The sequence below is a fragment of the Mus musculus genome, chromosome Y (assembly GCF_000001635.26).
Source record: "Mus musculus strain C57BL/6J chromosome Y, GRCm38.p6 C57BL/6J".
NCBI lineage: Eukaryota > Metazoa > Chordata > Mammalia > Rodentia > Muridae > Mus > Mus musculus.
Window position 1 is genome coordinate 10,130,077 of NC_000087.7, and position 16,278 is coordinate 10,146,354.

Genomic DNA, 16,278 nt, shown 5'->3' on the forward strand with positions numbered 1-16,278 from the left:
ATTTACAATCTGTACATTCAAATTCTTATTTGTACTTCCCAATTCCTCCCTGTTTCTTTTGTTTTTCTTCTCTGGAACTGGATATTTCTGTATAGTCCTAGATTTCTGTGCTTTCCTGTGCAGATCAGCAGAGAATTCATCTCTACCTGGTTTTGATTCCCATATCCTGAGATTAAAGTCCTTTCTAAGCAGATCTCAACACCTTTTTAAAAATTTTCTGTCTCACAGTTCTTGAAGAAAACATGGGGGAGCAGAGAAAATTTCACCCCAAACAATTGGCAATTAGTGGCTGCAGGTGTGAGGGCCAGTTTTCTTCATAGATTTGGCTCCTCAGAGGCTGCCCATGTTCCAGTGGATGTTTTACCCTAACCCCACATATGTAGTCAGCACTAAATTCACTCAGTGGTTTTATTAAAATATGCATGGAATTAAGGCTAAAAGTGATACAGGAGAAATGGAGAGCAATTCAAGGAGAAGAAGATGGAGATGGATTTACTCAAACTCATTATGTTTATGTACAAAGTTCTTCAGCAAAACATTTAAAACTAAGTAAGTAAGTAAATAAGTAAATAAGTAATAAGCAAGCAATCAAGTAAGTAAAAAATAAATATATGAGTAAATAGACAAATATATTTTTATGCAAGCTCACGTGCAATAGGCATGAAAGTGTGTGTGTGTATGTGTGTGTGTGTGTGTGTGTGTGTGTGTGTGTGTGTGTGTGTGTGTGTGTGTGTTTGTGTTTGTGTGCGTGTGCATACATGCATACAGGAGTGTTTGCAGGTATGTAGCAGTTTGATGATTAGAATATCCTTGGCCCATGGGAAGTGGCACTATTAGCAGATGTGGCCTTGATCATTGTGTAGGCTGGCTTTTATCTAGTGCTCAAACTCTGCCCAGTGATGAAGAGAGATGCTTTTCCTTGCTGCTTTGGCCACAAGCTTCCTCCTGTTTGCTTTCAGATTAAGATATAGAAAACTTCTTTCCTTCTACATCACCCCTTCTACCTGGTTGTTGCCATGCTTCCCACCATGATAATAATGTACTGACCTGACCCTCTAAAACTGTAAGACAACCTCTATTAAATTTTCTTTTATAAGAGTTGCCTGAGTCATGGTGTTTCTTCACAGCAATGAAACCCTATCAAACATAGGCAGAATCTTAGCCTGATTTTTAATGTTTTCAAGATGATTACAGCCAACATGCAACCATAAAGTAAAGATGATGAAGGAGTCTTATTTTCACATTGTTTCTGTATGTTTGAATGGAAGCTGGGGATTGGAAGAATTGGAGAGTGATGGAAAGGAGAAAGTAAGAATGCAAAGACCTGTTGGGCTCCTGCCACTTGCTTTTGCATTCAATATTTCAAATTTTAAAACAACCAACAACAATAACAAACAATGACAGGACGCCCATATAACAGACTAAGAGAGAATAAACCAAAGGACATTACCTACTTGTACCTCACTTTCCAACTAATGTCTGGTGTATTGAGCCGATGGATTTTGCTGTCAAACCCTGATGATTAATTCCTAGATTGGATCCACTAACACAATGATGAATGAAACTGTGGCCAATAGGGACAGACTATTTTTTTTTATCCTGTACAATCAAACCAGTAGGGAAATAACAAGCACAACTCACATATATGTATATTTGTTTTTTCACACTTACAATTGGAATTGTTACTATATATCCCGGTTTTTGCATTTTATCTCCATTAGTGTGTTGTTTTCACTCCTCACTTGCTACATAGAAAACTGCTTCTTTTACACTATGTTTCATTTAGGGTGCACAATGGAAGCTAAAGACTAACTCCATCCATTACAAAGAAGGGCTCTCTGTCCTTTTTCCTGAATTGAAATGAAAGTATTTTCAAAAAGTATTTTACACATGCCTGGTTCAGTTTCATTAAGATTGGGTGTGAAATTTCCCCACAGTCTCAGGTGTCTCAAACTAGTGGAACAGTCTAGCAAGTTTGTGGAACATTTTGGACTGTTCTCTAGCAGAAATAGGTTACTTTGGCATAATTGAGGGAGCTGGCTATTTCTGACCTAACTCTTGGCTGCTTATTCCACAAAAGTGTAAGAAGGCCCCATGCTGGCCCTCAGTGAAACAGATCAACATTTTGTTTCCTGCCATGCTGTCCCAGTCATGACAGTTTGTCCCTGGTGAGTGTGTGCTCTAAATATCTCTTCTTGGACATTGATTGTATCAGGAGTTTTGACCCCTTGATATAAAAATAATTATTGTAAATGTAATCTCTGCTTGTGTGCTTTGTGACACTTAGAAGGCTGTCAATTTTGCCTACATGAATTTTTACTGTGTGTTTTTTTTCTTTCATATTTAAAATTGTTCTCAATTTTCATAAGAGTTTCAGCACAACCTTCACATTTAGGGACACAATCTTCCAAATGGCTACTCCTCTGGATCTCAGTAAATGGGAATGTTCCATAGCTTCATGGCCTGAGTGAGAATTGTCAATTGTCTCTATTTCCATTTTTAGATCATGGATGGTTTTGTTCTGCTCCTTCACCTGTTTGATTGTGTTTTCCTGAATCTATTTAACAGATTTTTGTGTTTCCTCTTTAAGGACTTCTACATGTTTATCTGTGTTCTCCTGCATTTCGTTAAGAGAGTTACTAATGTCCTTCTTAAAGTCCTTCATCATCACTATGAGAAGTGATTTTAGATCCATGTCATACTTTTAGGGTGTGTTGGGGTATCCACTTGATATGGTGCAAGTGTTGGGTTCTGATTATTCCAAATAACTTTGGTTTCTCTTGCTTATTAACTTATGCTTGCCTCTCACCATCTGGATATCTCAAGTGCTACATGCCCTGGCTACATCAGACTGTCCTTCCTGTGATATTGGTTGTGTCATAACTCTTCAAAGTCTAGCTGTCTCTGTGATCCTGTTATTACGGTATACTGTGATTCTGAGATGCTGGGTGTGTCTGACATCCTGGGAGTCAAGCTGCCCTTGGAACCTTGAGATCCTGGTGTGACTAAGCTCCTAGGATCCTGGGATCCTCTGACCCTGGCCATGTTAGATCTTCAGGTAGTAGAGCTTACTCTGGGTGTTATGGGGCTGGCTGCTGAGTTTGCATCCAAGGACTGCTCAGGGCCCTGTCCCAGACAGAATGGATGCAATCCATACCACTGGTCTGGTGGAGATCCTGCATGCCTGTGTCTTTCTGGTACCCTCTACTCCAGGTGTTGGGGAATGATGTTGTGTCTTCCTCTTGTCTGATCATCAGATCCTATGAATGTTAGATGCCTGGCAGTGGAGTTGCCTCCGGGTGTTATAAGGCTAGCTACAGAGTTTGCATGCAAGGTCTACTCAAGGTTTTGGCTCCAGAAATAAAATATTTTTTAAATGATGTTTCTTGTAAACTTACCTGTCTCCAAAAGTACCTGAAATATTTTTACAGGGATTGATTTAATCTCATAAATTGATTAAGGAAAAATGACATCTTGATGATTTTGATATATCCTAACAAGAAAAAAATAATGGACATCTCCCACTAAGTAAAAAATATTTCGGAAGCCAGGTGGTGTTGGCACACACCTTTTATCTCAGTTTTTAGAAGGCAGAAGTAGGCAAATCTCAGTTTGAGGACATTCTAGTCTACAAAGTAAGTTTCAGAATTGCCATATATATTAATAATATATATTAATAATAATAATAAAATAAATGAAAATCACAGTATTGAAAAGGAATGATAATTTTAAATTATGTACGTATGTGCCACATGTCCCTGTGTACATATGTGAATACACTTAAGTTTTTTTTTGTTTTTTTTTTTTTTACAATTAGATGTTTTCTTCATTTAGATTTCAAATGCTATCCCAAAATTACCCTGTATATTCCCCCAACCCTTCCCCTTACCCACTCACTCTCATGTCATAGGCCTGGAATTCCCCTGTTCGGGAGCATCGATAATAATGGGAACAGAGAGAAGCGGCTGAGCCTGGAAACCAGAGAGGGGGCTAATCATGGCTCTCAGTTAGCAGTTTAGTTTGTTTCAAGAAACAAATATACTTTCTATCAATGAGGTTTGTAAATGAACAGAAAATATTTTCATCTCTCAGACTGGAAGGTGTTTATTTTATAGTGTTTATAGATTTTTGGGACTATTTTATTATAAGCAATTAAAGCCAGGTAAGTTTTCACATACCTGTAATGGTACTAGCATGGAATGCTGAACCTCAACACTCTAGACCTTCCTGGAGAATACAAAACATACTAACTGCCTATCTCAAAAATCAAATGAAATGAAATAAAATTAAACCAATGTACCTTTGGTATTTGTATATCATCCCTTTGGAAACTAATAAGATAATGAATCAAAAAAATAAACTTCAATTATTTTATTAGTCATAAACATAATTAGAAATGATAAGAAGGTTAAAAAATCAATACAGATAGGGGAAGGGAGAGACCTGTGTGGGAAATGGGACAAGAAGGAGAATAGAGGAATTTGATCAGGTACTGTGGTTGTGGGAAACAGGACTGAATTGATGGAGATCAGCGAAAAGAATGGAAACAGGCAACTTTGTGAAGGAGGAAATGAGAAAAGGTTCTAGAGTATACCAGAGACCTGGGATGTGAGAAACTCTCAGGAATTAAAAAAAAAAAAAGGAACATTAGATGAAATGCCCTCCAGTGGGGAGAGTGGAATTGTAGAGTTCTCCTCCCAGCAATCCTCTCCTGTATGTGTGTTGGAGGCCTCATATCAGCAGGTGCATTCTGTCTCTTTGTTGGGCCACAATTTCAGACATCTTGGGGGAACACTTTAATTGAGACAGGGATCCTACCAAAGGGATGTCCTCTTCTTTAATATCTTTCACCTCATTAATTCAACAAAAGGGGTCAGATTCTTCAATCCATTGATTGGGTGAAAATATCTGCATCTGAATCATAAAGCTGCTATTTGGGTCAGTAGGAATATTTCTTAAACTTGTTGCAGTGGGTATAATAGCTAATAAATTAAAAAAAATCTCTAAAAATATATATTGTATATTGTAACAGAAATATAATGTTGGTTCTAAGTCACCTGTTTGCATTCAGTTCAAGATACAGGCATTAATCTGTGTTTCTCTGTGTTTCTTATAATGATTGTGGGTAACCACAATAAGCTAAACCAAACCAAACCAAAAAAAAAAAAAAAAAAAAAACAACCTCTTCTATACATTGTCTCTTCTTCTACTGATTCACAAGTTGTTAAAGTCCATACTCTTTGACGTAACTACAGTTTGGAATTGTCCTCCCCCTACTCTGACTCAGAATAACAGTTTGCATGAGCTCAGATAACTTACTTTGTAATCTGAGTGCATGTGTGATTTAGATAGTAGTTGATTGCTAAGAGAAAGCACAAACTGTGTAGGAAAGTGAATGAATGTTGCAGATGACATGCCAATATCATCCCCTTTGTAGGAGAGAATATAAGAGAATCTTTATTCATACTAAGTGTTAGTGGAATATATATATTGAGAGAGAGAGAGAGAAAGAGAGAGAGAGAGATTTCATCACATAGAATAGAATATTGTAGAGCACTGATATCAATTTTAGTACTGATATTATATGTTGCTTTTGCAGAAGAAATGCTTGCAGTACACAACCTCTGTAGGTTTCTGAATTCAGATACTTGTAATATGAATGCTAGGATGACTGTACTTATGAAGAAATAATGAGCAGGTGTAACAGTCAGATGCAGATGTATGCAAACAACCAATGGACAGAATCTGCAGAACCATTGGTTTAATTTGAGAAAGACTGAAGGAGGCTGACAGGACCAGTTGTCTCAAATACTATGGACCTAGAATTCTCCCAAATGCTAGAAAACCAAACAGGCAGCATATATGAACTATCAGAAAGTCTCTAAAACATACACAGAAAAAAATCTGTTTGATCTCTATTCAATCAGAAATGATGCACTAAATTCTCAACAAACTAGAGACACCAAGGTGTTTAGAGATCCGGTAGGATGGGGACTTGCCCTTGGAGACAGGGGATGGGCAGTAGATATGGGATGTGGAACAGTAGGAAGGTGGACAATGAATGAATTAATTAATAAAAAATAATAGTGTCACATAATCAGGTCCCCTATACTCTAATTCTGCAATCGGAATCCAAGAAAACTCACATGTTCCCATAATAACATACTCAAAAAAATTAAATATATATAACTTAAATGTCATGATTTTCAACTTTATTTTACAAAGAAATTCACTGGAACAAAGATTTTCTTTGGTTGAACTCATTTACATGCATTTGCTCTCCTAGTGTACCGAAAATATAGGTTATTCTCCATATAAAAGGCCAAAAATCTACTAACATAGCTTTCATCTGGATACACTCCAATTTTATCATTCATTAGAATGTAATCTGAATTCATTTGGACATAAATTAAATTTATATTTAAAATTCATTTAGTTGGTGTAAGGTGGAGGTAAGGTAGAATATCAGGGTCATGTTGGTTTTCATTTCTCTACTAATGTGATCATTGATTTCAAAAAACAATACCCTGCTGGGGGCTGGGAAGATGGCTCAGTGGAGTTCATGTATTCTCAGCACCTCTGTAAAATTCCAGACATGTCTATTCATATCTGCAACACTGTGGGGTGGAGACAGGTAGATATCCCAATAGTGTATTGGCCACTCAAACTAGTCAAAATGGTGAGAGGCTTTCACTCTAAGAGAGCAATTGTTGAAGATATTCTACTCATTACTTAACATATGTGTATGTGTGACATCAGACTTGGGAACAGACACTGCACTCATATAAAGACACTAATCACCCTACCATACCACCCATGAAACCTTGAGTTCCGCAGATCTATAACCCATGTTTCTCGAAGTATGAAATAGGAAGTTTTATATTCTCATTATCTTGTTAATCCTGTTTTCTGTCAAATGCTAGAAGCTAAACCAATGTATTCTCAGACTCTGGATGGTACGTCATAACTTTTGGTCTTTCTGGAATAGCAACCAACTCTCAGCAGAGACACTTTTCAATTTACCCTGGCTTACAGGTTCAGAAATTCAGTCCATTATCATCAAGGTAGGAATATGGCAGGATCCTGGCAGGCATGTGCATTTGGTGCTGAGAGTTCTACATCTTCATCTGAAGGGTGCTAGGAAATGATTAGCTTTCAGGCAGCTAGGCAGAGGGCATTAAAGTCCATGTTCCCAAAGATAAATTTCTTTCAACAAGGCCAAACTTACTTCAACAAGGTTATTAGCTCCCATTAGTGCCACTCCCTAGGCCAAGAATAGTCAAAATATCAAATGTGTTTTTGAATGTTTGTGTTTGTGTTAGTTTGGGTTTTATTGCCATGAAGAGTCTCCAGGATCACAGTAACTCTTGAACACTTTATAACTTGTTTTCAGAGGTTTACTCCATTATTATCATGACTGGAAATATGGAAGCATTCAGACAGACACAATGCTAGAGAAGGAGCTGAGAGTTTTACATCTTGATACACAGGTAGAAGATGGAGACTGTGTGCCACACTGGGGACAGCTTAAGCATAGCCGATCTCAAAGTCCACAAGCACAGTGTTACATTTCCTCCAACAAGGCTACATCTACTCCAACAGGGTCACACATACTTCAACAAGGCCACACCTACTAACAGTGCCACTCCTACTGGCACTATTTGTTCAGGACCTTTAAAAGTATTCTTAAAACTTTTCAATGGACAAAAGGTAACTTTAATGAAATAAGTACAGAACGATTGAAAAAATAAACTGGAATATGGATGTCTTGGTTACTGTTCTATTGATGTGAGACATGACCACACCAAATTATAAGATGAAATATTTAATTGCGGTCTTACAGTTTCAGAAGGCGACTCCAGGACATCATGGTAAACACCATGGCAACAGGCAGGCACACATGTGTAGAGCAGTATCTGAGAGCTCACATGCAATACTACAGACAACAAGCAGAGACAGAGAGAAACAGAGAATGAAACAGAGAGAGAGAGACAGAGATAGAGACAAAGAGACAGAGATAGAGAGAGAATGAGGAGAGATTAAGAATGAGAGAGAGAGAGCCTGATGGATTTTTGATATTTCAAAGAATAGTGACAAATCTCCTTTAATAAAAATTCAAATTCTAATTCTTTCTTAACATCTCACCACCTGGAAAACTAACACCTTTGAATATTTGAGCTTCTGTGGGCCACAATTTTTCAAACAACTAAAGTATGTAAAGGAAAATGAAATCTAGTAATAAGTGTCCATGTCACTTCATAGTATATTTTATATCATTACTTGTCTTTTCTCAGAGGTAAGGGTTATTTGCATAACAAGAGACTAATCAGTCATCACTATCACATAAGCCAAACGCATCCTAACCCTGCCAGATTTCTACTTGAATAATCACATTGACATTACTTATTTGTACGGAAACATAGCCCTTCTCCCTGATTTAGTTAAAAGTGTGGGACCTGTTGATGTGCAATTAATTTTGTTCACAATGGGGCAAAACAGAAGCCTATAGGATTGACTGTATTGTTCCTGAGAGCTGAAGATTTCACTTCCATTTAATACAATGTTATAAATATGATTTTAACACAAGCCTAAAATCTCAAAAAAGCTTTGTTTTCATATTTTCATTATTTACAGATCATTCTATGCTATATAAAGGAACATAGAGGAGGAAAGCTGTTTGGAGTCACTGACACACACACTTGACTGAGGTTTTCTTTGCACAGTAAGAAGATATACCCATCATCTATATCTTGGGAGTTTGCTCCAGGAACTATAATGATATAAAGTCCTCAGGTTTCTAGTCTAAAACAACATTGCTTTTGAATATAAGCTATGCAAAATAACCTCTTGCATATTTTAATCATATTTATGTGAGTCTGCATAGAGAACTGTACAGGTATGTTCAGAGGCTAGGGAAGGGTATAGTGTGATCTACTCTTTTCCTCCATAACTTATCCCCTTGTGACTGGGTTTCTTGCTGAGCTGGTAGTGAGGCTGGCTTTCAGGAAGCCACAGTCATCTTCCTGTCTCTGCCCCTCCCAAAATCATAAGCACTGGTGTTGTAGGTGAATGTTTGAACACACACATGGCATTGTCTCTGGGCCATATCCCCTGATCCTTCTTTATTTTAAATAATCTCTGGATTACTTTTGCACTTAATGTAATGTAAGTGCTATAAAATGAGTTGCTATTTAGGAGATTGAAATATAAGTGGTCTGTATATGTTCAGTACAGACATTGTATATTAAGAACTACATTAATTAATTCCTTGAGAACTTCATACAATTTTTTTGATGGAATTCACTTTCCAATTCTCTTGATAACTCCTCCCAGACCAAAACCAGACCCATTCCCACCTTAATCCTCCTCCCAAGTTCAAGTCTACTTTTCTCCCCTTTGATACAACCCAATTCAAATCAATTGTGTTGCCCATAAACTCTTGGACATGGGGCTACCAGTAGAGCATGGCAAACCTATCACATACAAAAGCCTTACCTTTGATGAAAACTGATTCTCCATCCTTCATCAATAGTCCATATATTCTCAGATGGGGATGATGGATAGTGATAGCATACCACTTAGGGATGCAAGGAAGACTGGCCTGATTTTGTGCAGTAGAGACATACAGTGTCTCAGTGACCTCTCTGCCTTACAAGATTTCTACCATCTCTTCCATGAGGGTTCCTAAGACAAAGCTCCTCTACTGCTTGCCTCTTTCTGTGAGTATGTGTGTATGTACAAATGTGTCTATATTATACATGTCTCATTTTACATGCAAGTCAACACATAGTGTTGTTTGCAATCAACTGCTGGCACTATTTCACACTAGGCAATATGCCTTGAGGCAGACTTGGTGGACTCCGTAACAGACAGAACGTAGAAATGGCTAGAAATCATCCCAATTAGTTGTAGTATAGGTGAAATTTACACTTTTGACCTACATTTCTGTGTTCTATGTGTTCTGTGTTCTATGGTTTTAAGATGCAGAGATGGGGGACAAAGACCCTTAAATTGCATTGCAATTACGCTCTTCTTGAACTCACATTTATAAAAGCTCCTGGAGGTGCTGATGCTGTTTACCTGGACATTTTCCTTTTGGAACTGCTTGATAGAGATACCCTTAAAGAGACAGATAGATCCTATCACTTTGTGTAGCATAAAGAATGCTGTGGTGAAATGGGTTTGAAATGTCTGTCCTGGGTCTTTGATGAAGGTTTTGGTCCGAAGTACAATGTTCATAGGTAGAACAATATACTCAATCTGAAAAGTGATTGGACCCTGAGTGCTTTAATCTATGCGTTGATTGATGGGTGTGCATGGAAGGGGTGAGAAACTTGTAAAGGAACGTGGTCATTGGGAACATGTCTTGGAAGGTGTTTATTGTATTTGGTCGCTTCCTGTGTTGATGTTTACTGGCTGCCAATAAGTTGGACAATTGTGCTCATTCATGCCCCTTTCATAATCTTGTGACCATGGACCTGTTTTCCTTGTTGCTAGGCATCTTTTAACAGTGATGAAAATGATTGACATGAATATGACTCATTAGTGATACTGAACTCTCTGGTCCAGAGGAACCATGGCTTAATTCTTTAAGGTTTTTTTTTTCTAGAAATTTCATGCTAACAGTAGACCCAAAGTTACCAAAAAGTTGTATCTGGAATATTCAGACAGTGTATCTGTTGTTTTAGAAATAAAGAACTTTGCAGCTTCCCACACTGATCCTCCCTCTGCCTTCACTACTGTATTTTAATAGATTGCAATATCATATGAAGAAGCAGAAAATGAGGTTAAAATGGAATGGAGGTGAAAATGTGTTAGAATCATTAAATTATACACTTAAAGAAATCAATTGATTTTTTTATTATACAAAGGAAACTTCAAAAAAGCACTGAAAAGGCTTGGCCAACTGTGCAGCTGTTCATGGGAGTTGGTATTTGTCATATCTCCTGTGATGTATCTATTAATAGTAGTGGTTTTATTACAGATGAATAAGACACCAATATATGCATGAAGGGATAACACTGAGTTGCCCCAGGAGAAAGAAATCAGGTAAAATTCATTGGATCTATTGATGAGATTTTTTTTTCTCATAGCTGAGTTGGCAGGAAATTGGACAGATTGGGTTGTACCCCAGTAAGTGTAACACACAGTAGAATGTGGGAGTTTGTGTGGCTATAGGACATATTCACATCATTTCACCTATTATTGAGTATCCATGCTGATGAAAGAAGTTATCCTTCACTTATGCCATGCATGGAAGTGGGTCTATGAAGGGGCAGAGAGGAGGAAATGCTGTTCAGTAATGTTTGGGTAGGTTGTGGAGTCAGTAAAATATTCCTGTGATGGGATTTTATTTTTTCCCAATCTTGACAATCAACGGATACCTGAGAAGAGAGAGCAATTGAAGATCTGTCTCTATTCACTTGGTTATTAGGTAAGTCTATAGGAAATTTTCTTGGGTAATGATTGATGTGGGAGGGCCCACCACTGTGGCTAAGCTCAACAGTAGTCATTTTAATTGGGAGCCTTTTAGACTGTACTAAAATAATAAAAGCTGATCAAGCCATAGAAAATTGGTAGTTTGAATAAGAAAGTTCTCTATAGACACATATATATGAATACTTAGTCACTGGGAAGTGGCAGTGAGTTTAAAGATTAGAAGGAATAAGAGAATGTGTGGCTTCATTGGAGGAAGTGGATGTGTCAACAAGGATGGGTTTGAGTTTTCAAGAAGCCAAAGCAATGGCAGAATCTCTCTCTTTGCTTAAGGATCAATAGTTCTCTATTGCTCCAGTGATGGGATCCCTCCCTTGGTGAATGACCAAACTTCTGAAAATGTAAGCAAGCCTCTAGTTAAATGTTTTGTTTTCTAATAGTTGCCTTATCCATGGTATCTGTTCACATCAATAAAAGAGTGACTAAGACAGTGGCAAGCCAATAAGCTGTTTTTTGCTGTTACTGATACAACTTCCTGTTTTGTATTCCTCGGTGATAGACCATAACACTTCTATTTCCAAGTTATTTTTGATTGTAGTATTCTACATAGTGAGAAAGAAGCAAACTAGAACAATTACATCTCAGGTAGGTACACGAGTATATCTTATCTTTAAATAAAAATAAAAAGTCTACACATTATTATTTGTGGTTTTAAGATAAGTGGCATTGGCACTGTTAGACATTTTTCCTATGAATGTCTTACTATGTTTATTGTTGTAAGGATCCACCATGTCCAAAGAGCAAATTCCATAGCAAAGGTTGTATTCAGCTTATACTTCCACATTGTTGTTAATTATCAAAGAAGTTGGGACAGAAACTGAAACAACAAAGGATCCTGGAGCCAGGAGCTTATTCAGAGGCTATGGTGTGGTGATGCTTATTGTCTTGCTCCTCTAGTCTTGCTTAGCTTGCTTTCTTAAATAACCCAGGACTACTAATACAAGGATGTCAACACCCACAATGGAGTGGGTGCTCTCCCACCAATTATGAAATTTCCTAACAGCTGGATCTTGTGGAGGCATCTTCTCCACTGAGGCTCCTCCTCTTTGAAGAAGCTAGATCTTGTCAATTGCTATGAAACCAGTGTGGCATTCTAAATATATTTTGTCTATGAGGAGGTGTGGCCTTGTAGGAATAGGTCTGGCCTTGCTGGAGGAAGCATATCATTTTGGGGCTTTAAAGCTCTACCAGTGTGGAAGAGACCCTCCCTGCATGCAGAATACATAGTTTTTCCTGGAAGCATTTGGATGAAGATGCATAATTCTAAACTTCCTCTACACCACCATGTCTGCCTAGACAGTGCCATATTTTCTGCCTTGATGATCGTGGAGTAAATCTCTGAACGTGTAATGAAATGTAGAAAAGCACTAATGAAATGTTGTCTCTTAAGAGTGGCCTTTGACATGGTGTCTTTTCACAGCAACTAATCCCTAAGAGAATCAGTTACTGCAGAAACTCTCCCAGATATTAAAATTAATCAACAATAGAGATTATTATCAAATGCTGAAGCATACAAACTTATTCTAGAGAGGAAAATTGTAATGACTGAGTCCATGGCATTCCTGCCTCAACAAAAAAAAAAAAAAAAAAAAAAAAAAAAAAAAAAAAAAAAAACCTCTCAGAGTATAGATGGAACCCAGGCAGACCTCCATGAAGTACACGGGCTCCTCAAAAAGTGACCCACACTGTGGGCAAACTCATAACATTTGAAATCCATGTCAACTGGCGTAGAAAAGAGGTCAGCATATATGCATTGGTTACACCTTCAGTGTTTTCTAAGAATGAGGTCACATATAAGTAAAAGACTAGAATTTCCAGGCTATAGACAGGCTGAAGTTATACATAGGTATGTAGGGGGTCATGTGTTTAGAGGAGAGCTAGGTGGAACAGGCCACTGTGGGGCTTTTTATGGTTATCTGGGGATCGCATTGGAGACCTGCAAAAGATCACAGGATTCATCACAGGGAAAGAGTGCTCACGGAAGGAACTCAGGATCCATTCCAACCCAAAATTATCTCACAGCATATTCATTTTCTGTTTTACTTTACTTTTGGAACTCATTACACAAAATCAAAGTTTCTGTGATGATTTAGAGAGTCTCATAAATATAAACATTCACTAGTCTAGATGGCCTGTGTAAAAATGGACACACACACACACACAAACACACTCACAAACACACACACACACACACACACACACACACACACACACACACACACACACACACACACACACAAACACACCCATCTGTAATAACAGGCTGGCTATTTATTAAGAAAACAAAGAAGCCAATGTGGATATGGCCCAAGTTTGACTATTTCCTTAAAATTTCTCTTCTTCCTGTGTCTCCAGCTTAACTTTTTGAGAACTCCAACTTAGAATTCATTTGTCTCTCAGTGTCCTCTACTCTTTGTGTGTCCCTTATTGCTTTTAATGGTCACCATCAATTAGAACTTTCTTATCTTCAATCTGGTCTGTTTTATGCATGTGAATTTTGGATTTCTTAAAAAAGATATCTTTATGGGATTAGAGAGATGAATCAATGGTAACAAGCACTTTTGCACCACAAGAAAAATGGATTTGGTTTCTTGAATTCATATCCAATGGCAAATAATCACCTTTAATGTCAGCTCCAGGGGACCTGACAACACATGTCTCTGTGTTCACCTGTACTCAAAAGCACATACCATATCCCCACCCACATAAGTAAAGATAATAAATCTTAAAATGTGATACAGGTTTCTTTAAGTGTCATTTTTCAAAGAAAACCTGATTTCTCTGATTTCTGAGTCTATTTCAATCAGTTTTCTGGTTTTCACCTTGTGCAACAAGGCCACATTTCTTTTAAATGTCCCATTTTCCCCAACTTTTGGTTTCTCCTTCAGTCTTCACATCAGAGGTTCTACCTATGTCCTGTCCTTCTCCCCTACTTACTAAACATCCATCTTTTTCTGCCATCCCTGCTCCTCCAAGTTCCATCTCCAATTCCTTATTCTGCATGCAGACCAGAGAAGCTGTTCATTTTAGCATGTATGATTTTAGGTGTATGTACTGTTCACCGCCTGAAATGAAACTTTCATCTTCATTTGAAGTTATTTCCACTGTAGGCCATCTCGTCCAGCAAATTGTTCACTCACAGCATGTCATGTCACACATTTACATTTTTAGAACAAAACACATTTTATTGGCAAAGATACTGGGATTATCAAAGACCCTTATGTAGCCAACACAGGAAAAAAAAATCTTTTTTTTTCTTCCAGTCCTATATGTTTACGTTTCTGTACTTTATGATTTTTCAACTTCAAGAATCTTAGGCACCATAGTATAGACATAGATATGGATGTCACCATGAAACTTGATAAAGTACACGGAAGGATTGGCTAGAACTTGGTAAACAACCTTTCCGAACTTTTTGGAACCATCTTTTCTGGTGTACTCCACCCAGTTACCTATCAACACATCACTGTCATCTCCTGATCTCTCCTCAGGCGGAGGAGTGTCTGGAATCATGTGGAGGTTACCTTCCTTGTAGTCATCCAGGAGCTGATAAGCATAGAGAGCTGGATCCTTCTTGTAGGTAATGTAAAACAAATCCTTCATGATTGGCACCTGGGCTAGCACCACCCCCCTCCAGTTGACCTCAGAGCCATCTTTCCCCTCAAATTTGTGTTGTACCGCTCTGCCAACCAGGGCTCTGGCAAGGTGGGCATCCCTCACCTGAGGAAATACTACTATGGGAGGCAAAACCTTAAGGTTTAAAATCCTGTCATCACTGTAGAGCTCCAGTCCGTAGATGCTGTCAATTCCATCATACTTCACCAAGTAAAGAGAAGGGTTTGTTGGCAGTTGATCTAGAACTATGGCCTTCCATTGGGTGACAGGCTCATTACCTTCCTTCCAACTGTGAGAAATTCTGCAGCCGACAATATTCCTCAGGGTGTTGGAAGAAGACTTCCTCCTCCTCTTCTTCATGAGGGATGACATGCTAAGCCTCTTCAAAGGTATTTTCTTCTACATGGCTGTAGCCTTGCTGTGGTATACCACACCAAACCCAGGCAGATGTCTTGTGGCTATCATTCTGTGTTCAAATATACTTGCCCATTGCCTTGGATTGAAGATATTTCCTGTTTAAACCAGACACAATGCTGTTGCTACTGTCATATATATGAGTTACTGAAAGGCAATGGGTGTAGGGTGGGAGAGAATGCAGGACCAAGGCTCTTCTCTAATGGAATTTTTGAGCAGGTCAAGAAGGTTATGCTAAACATGTTTGGGCTTCTAAACTTAATTTGATCAAAATAAGAAGCTCATAATCCAGCTATGGTGGCACACACATTTAATCCCAGCTTTCAGAAGGCAGGGTCAGGCAGATTTCTGACTTAGAGACCAGCCTGGTCTACAAAGTGAGTTCCAGGGCAGCCAGTGGTAGACAAAGGAAAAATGTCTCCAAATCAGCAACAACATTAACAACTAAAACAAAAAACCAACAAAAACAAAACAAAACATACAAACAAAAAACAAAAAAGGAAAACAAACAAAACAAAACAAAACAAACAATCAAATCAGAAGTTAATAGGAGATGGTAGTAACCCAAGTCTTTAATCCTAGTACTCAAGAGGCAGAGGGAGGCAAACCTTAGTGAGATAAAGGCTAGTCTATTCTACAAAGTGATTTTCCTAACAGCCAAAGCTACACACAAACACACTCAAAGTAAAATTAAACACCCATCCAAAGAAAAAACAAACAAACAAAACAACAACAACAACAACAACAACAAAC

General features: G+C 38.0%; 1 protein-coding gene across 1 annotated transcript; it reads right to left on the minus strand.

Annotated features, from left to right (window-relative positions):
* Positions 1-14,784: 14,784 nt before the first annotated feature.
* On the minus strand, positions 14,785-15,579 carry Gm21310 (predicted gene, 21310). The gene has a single exon (XM_011251037.2). The coding sequence runs from the start codon at positions 15,481-15,483 to the stop codon at positions 14,785-14,787; it is 699 nt and encodes a 232-aa protein (XP_011249339.1). The 5' UTR covers positions 15,484-15,579.
* Positions 15,580-16,278: the final 699 nt, after the last annotated feature.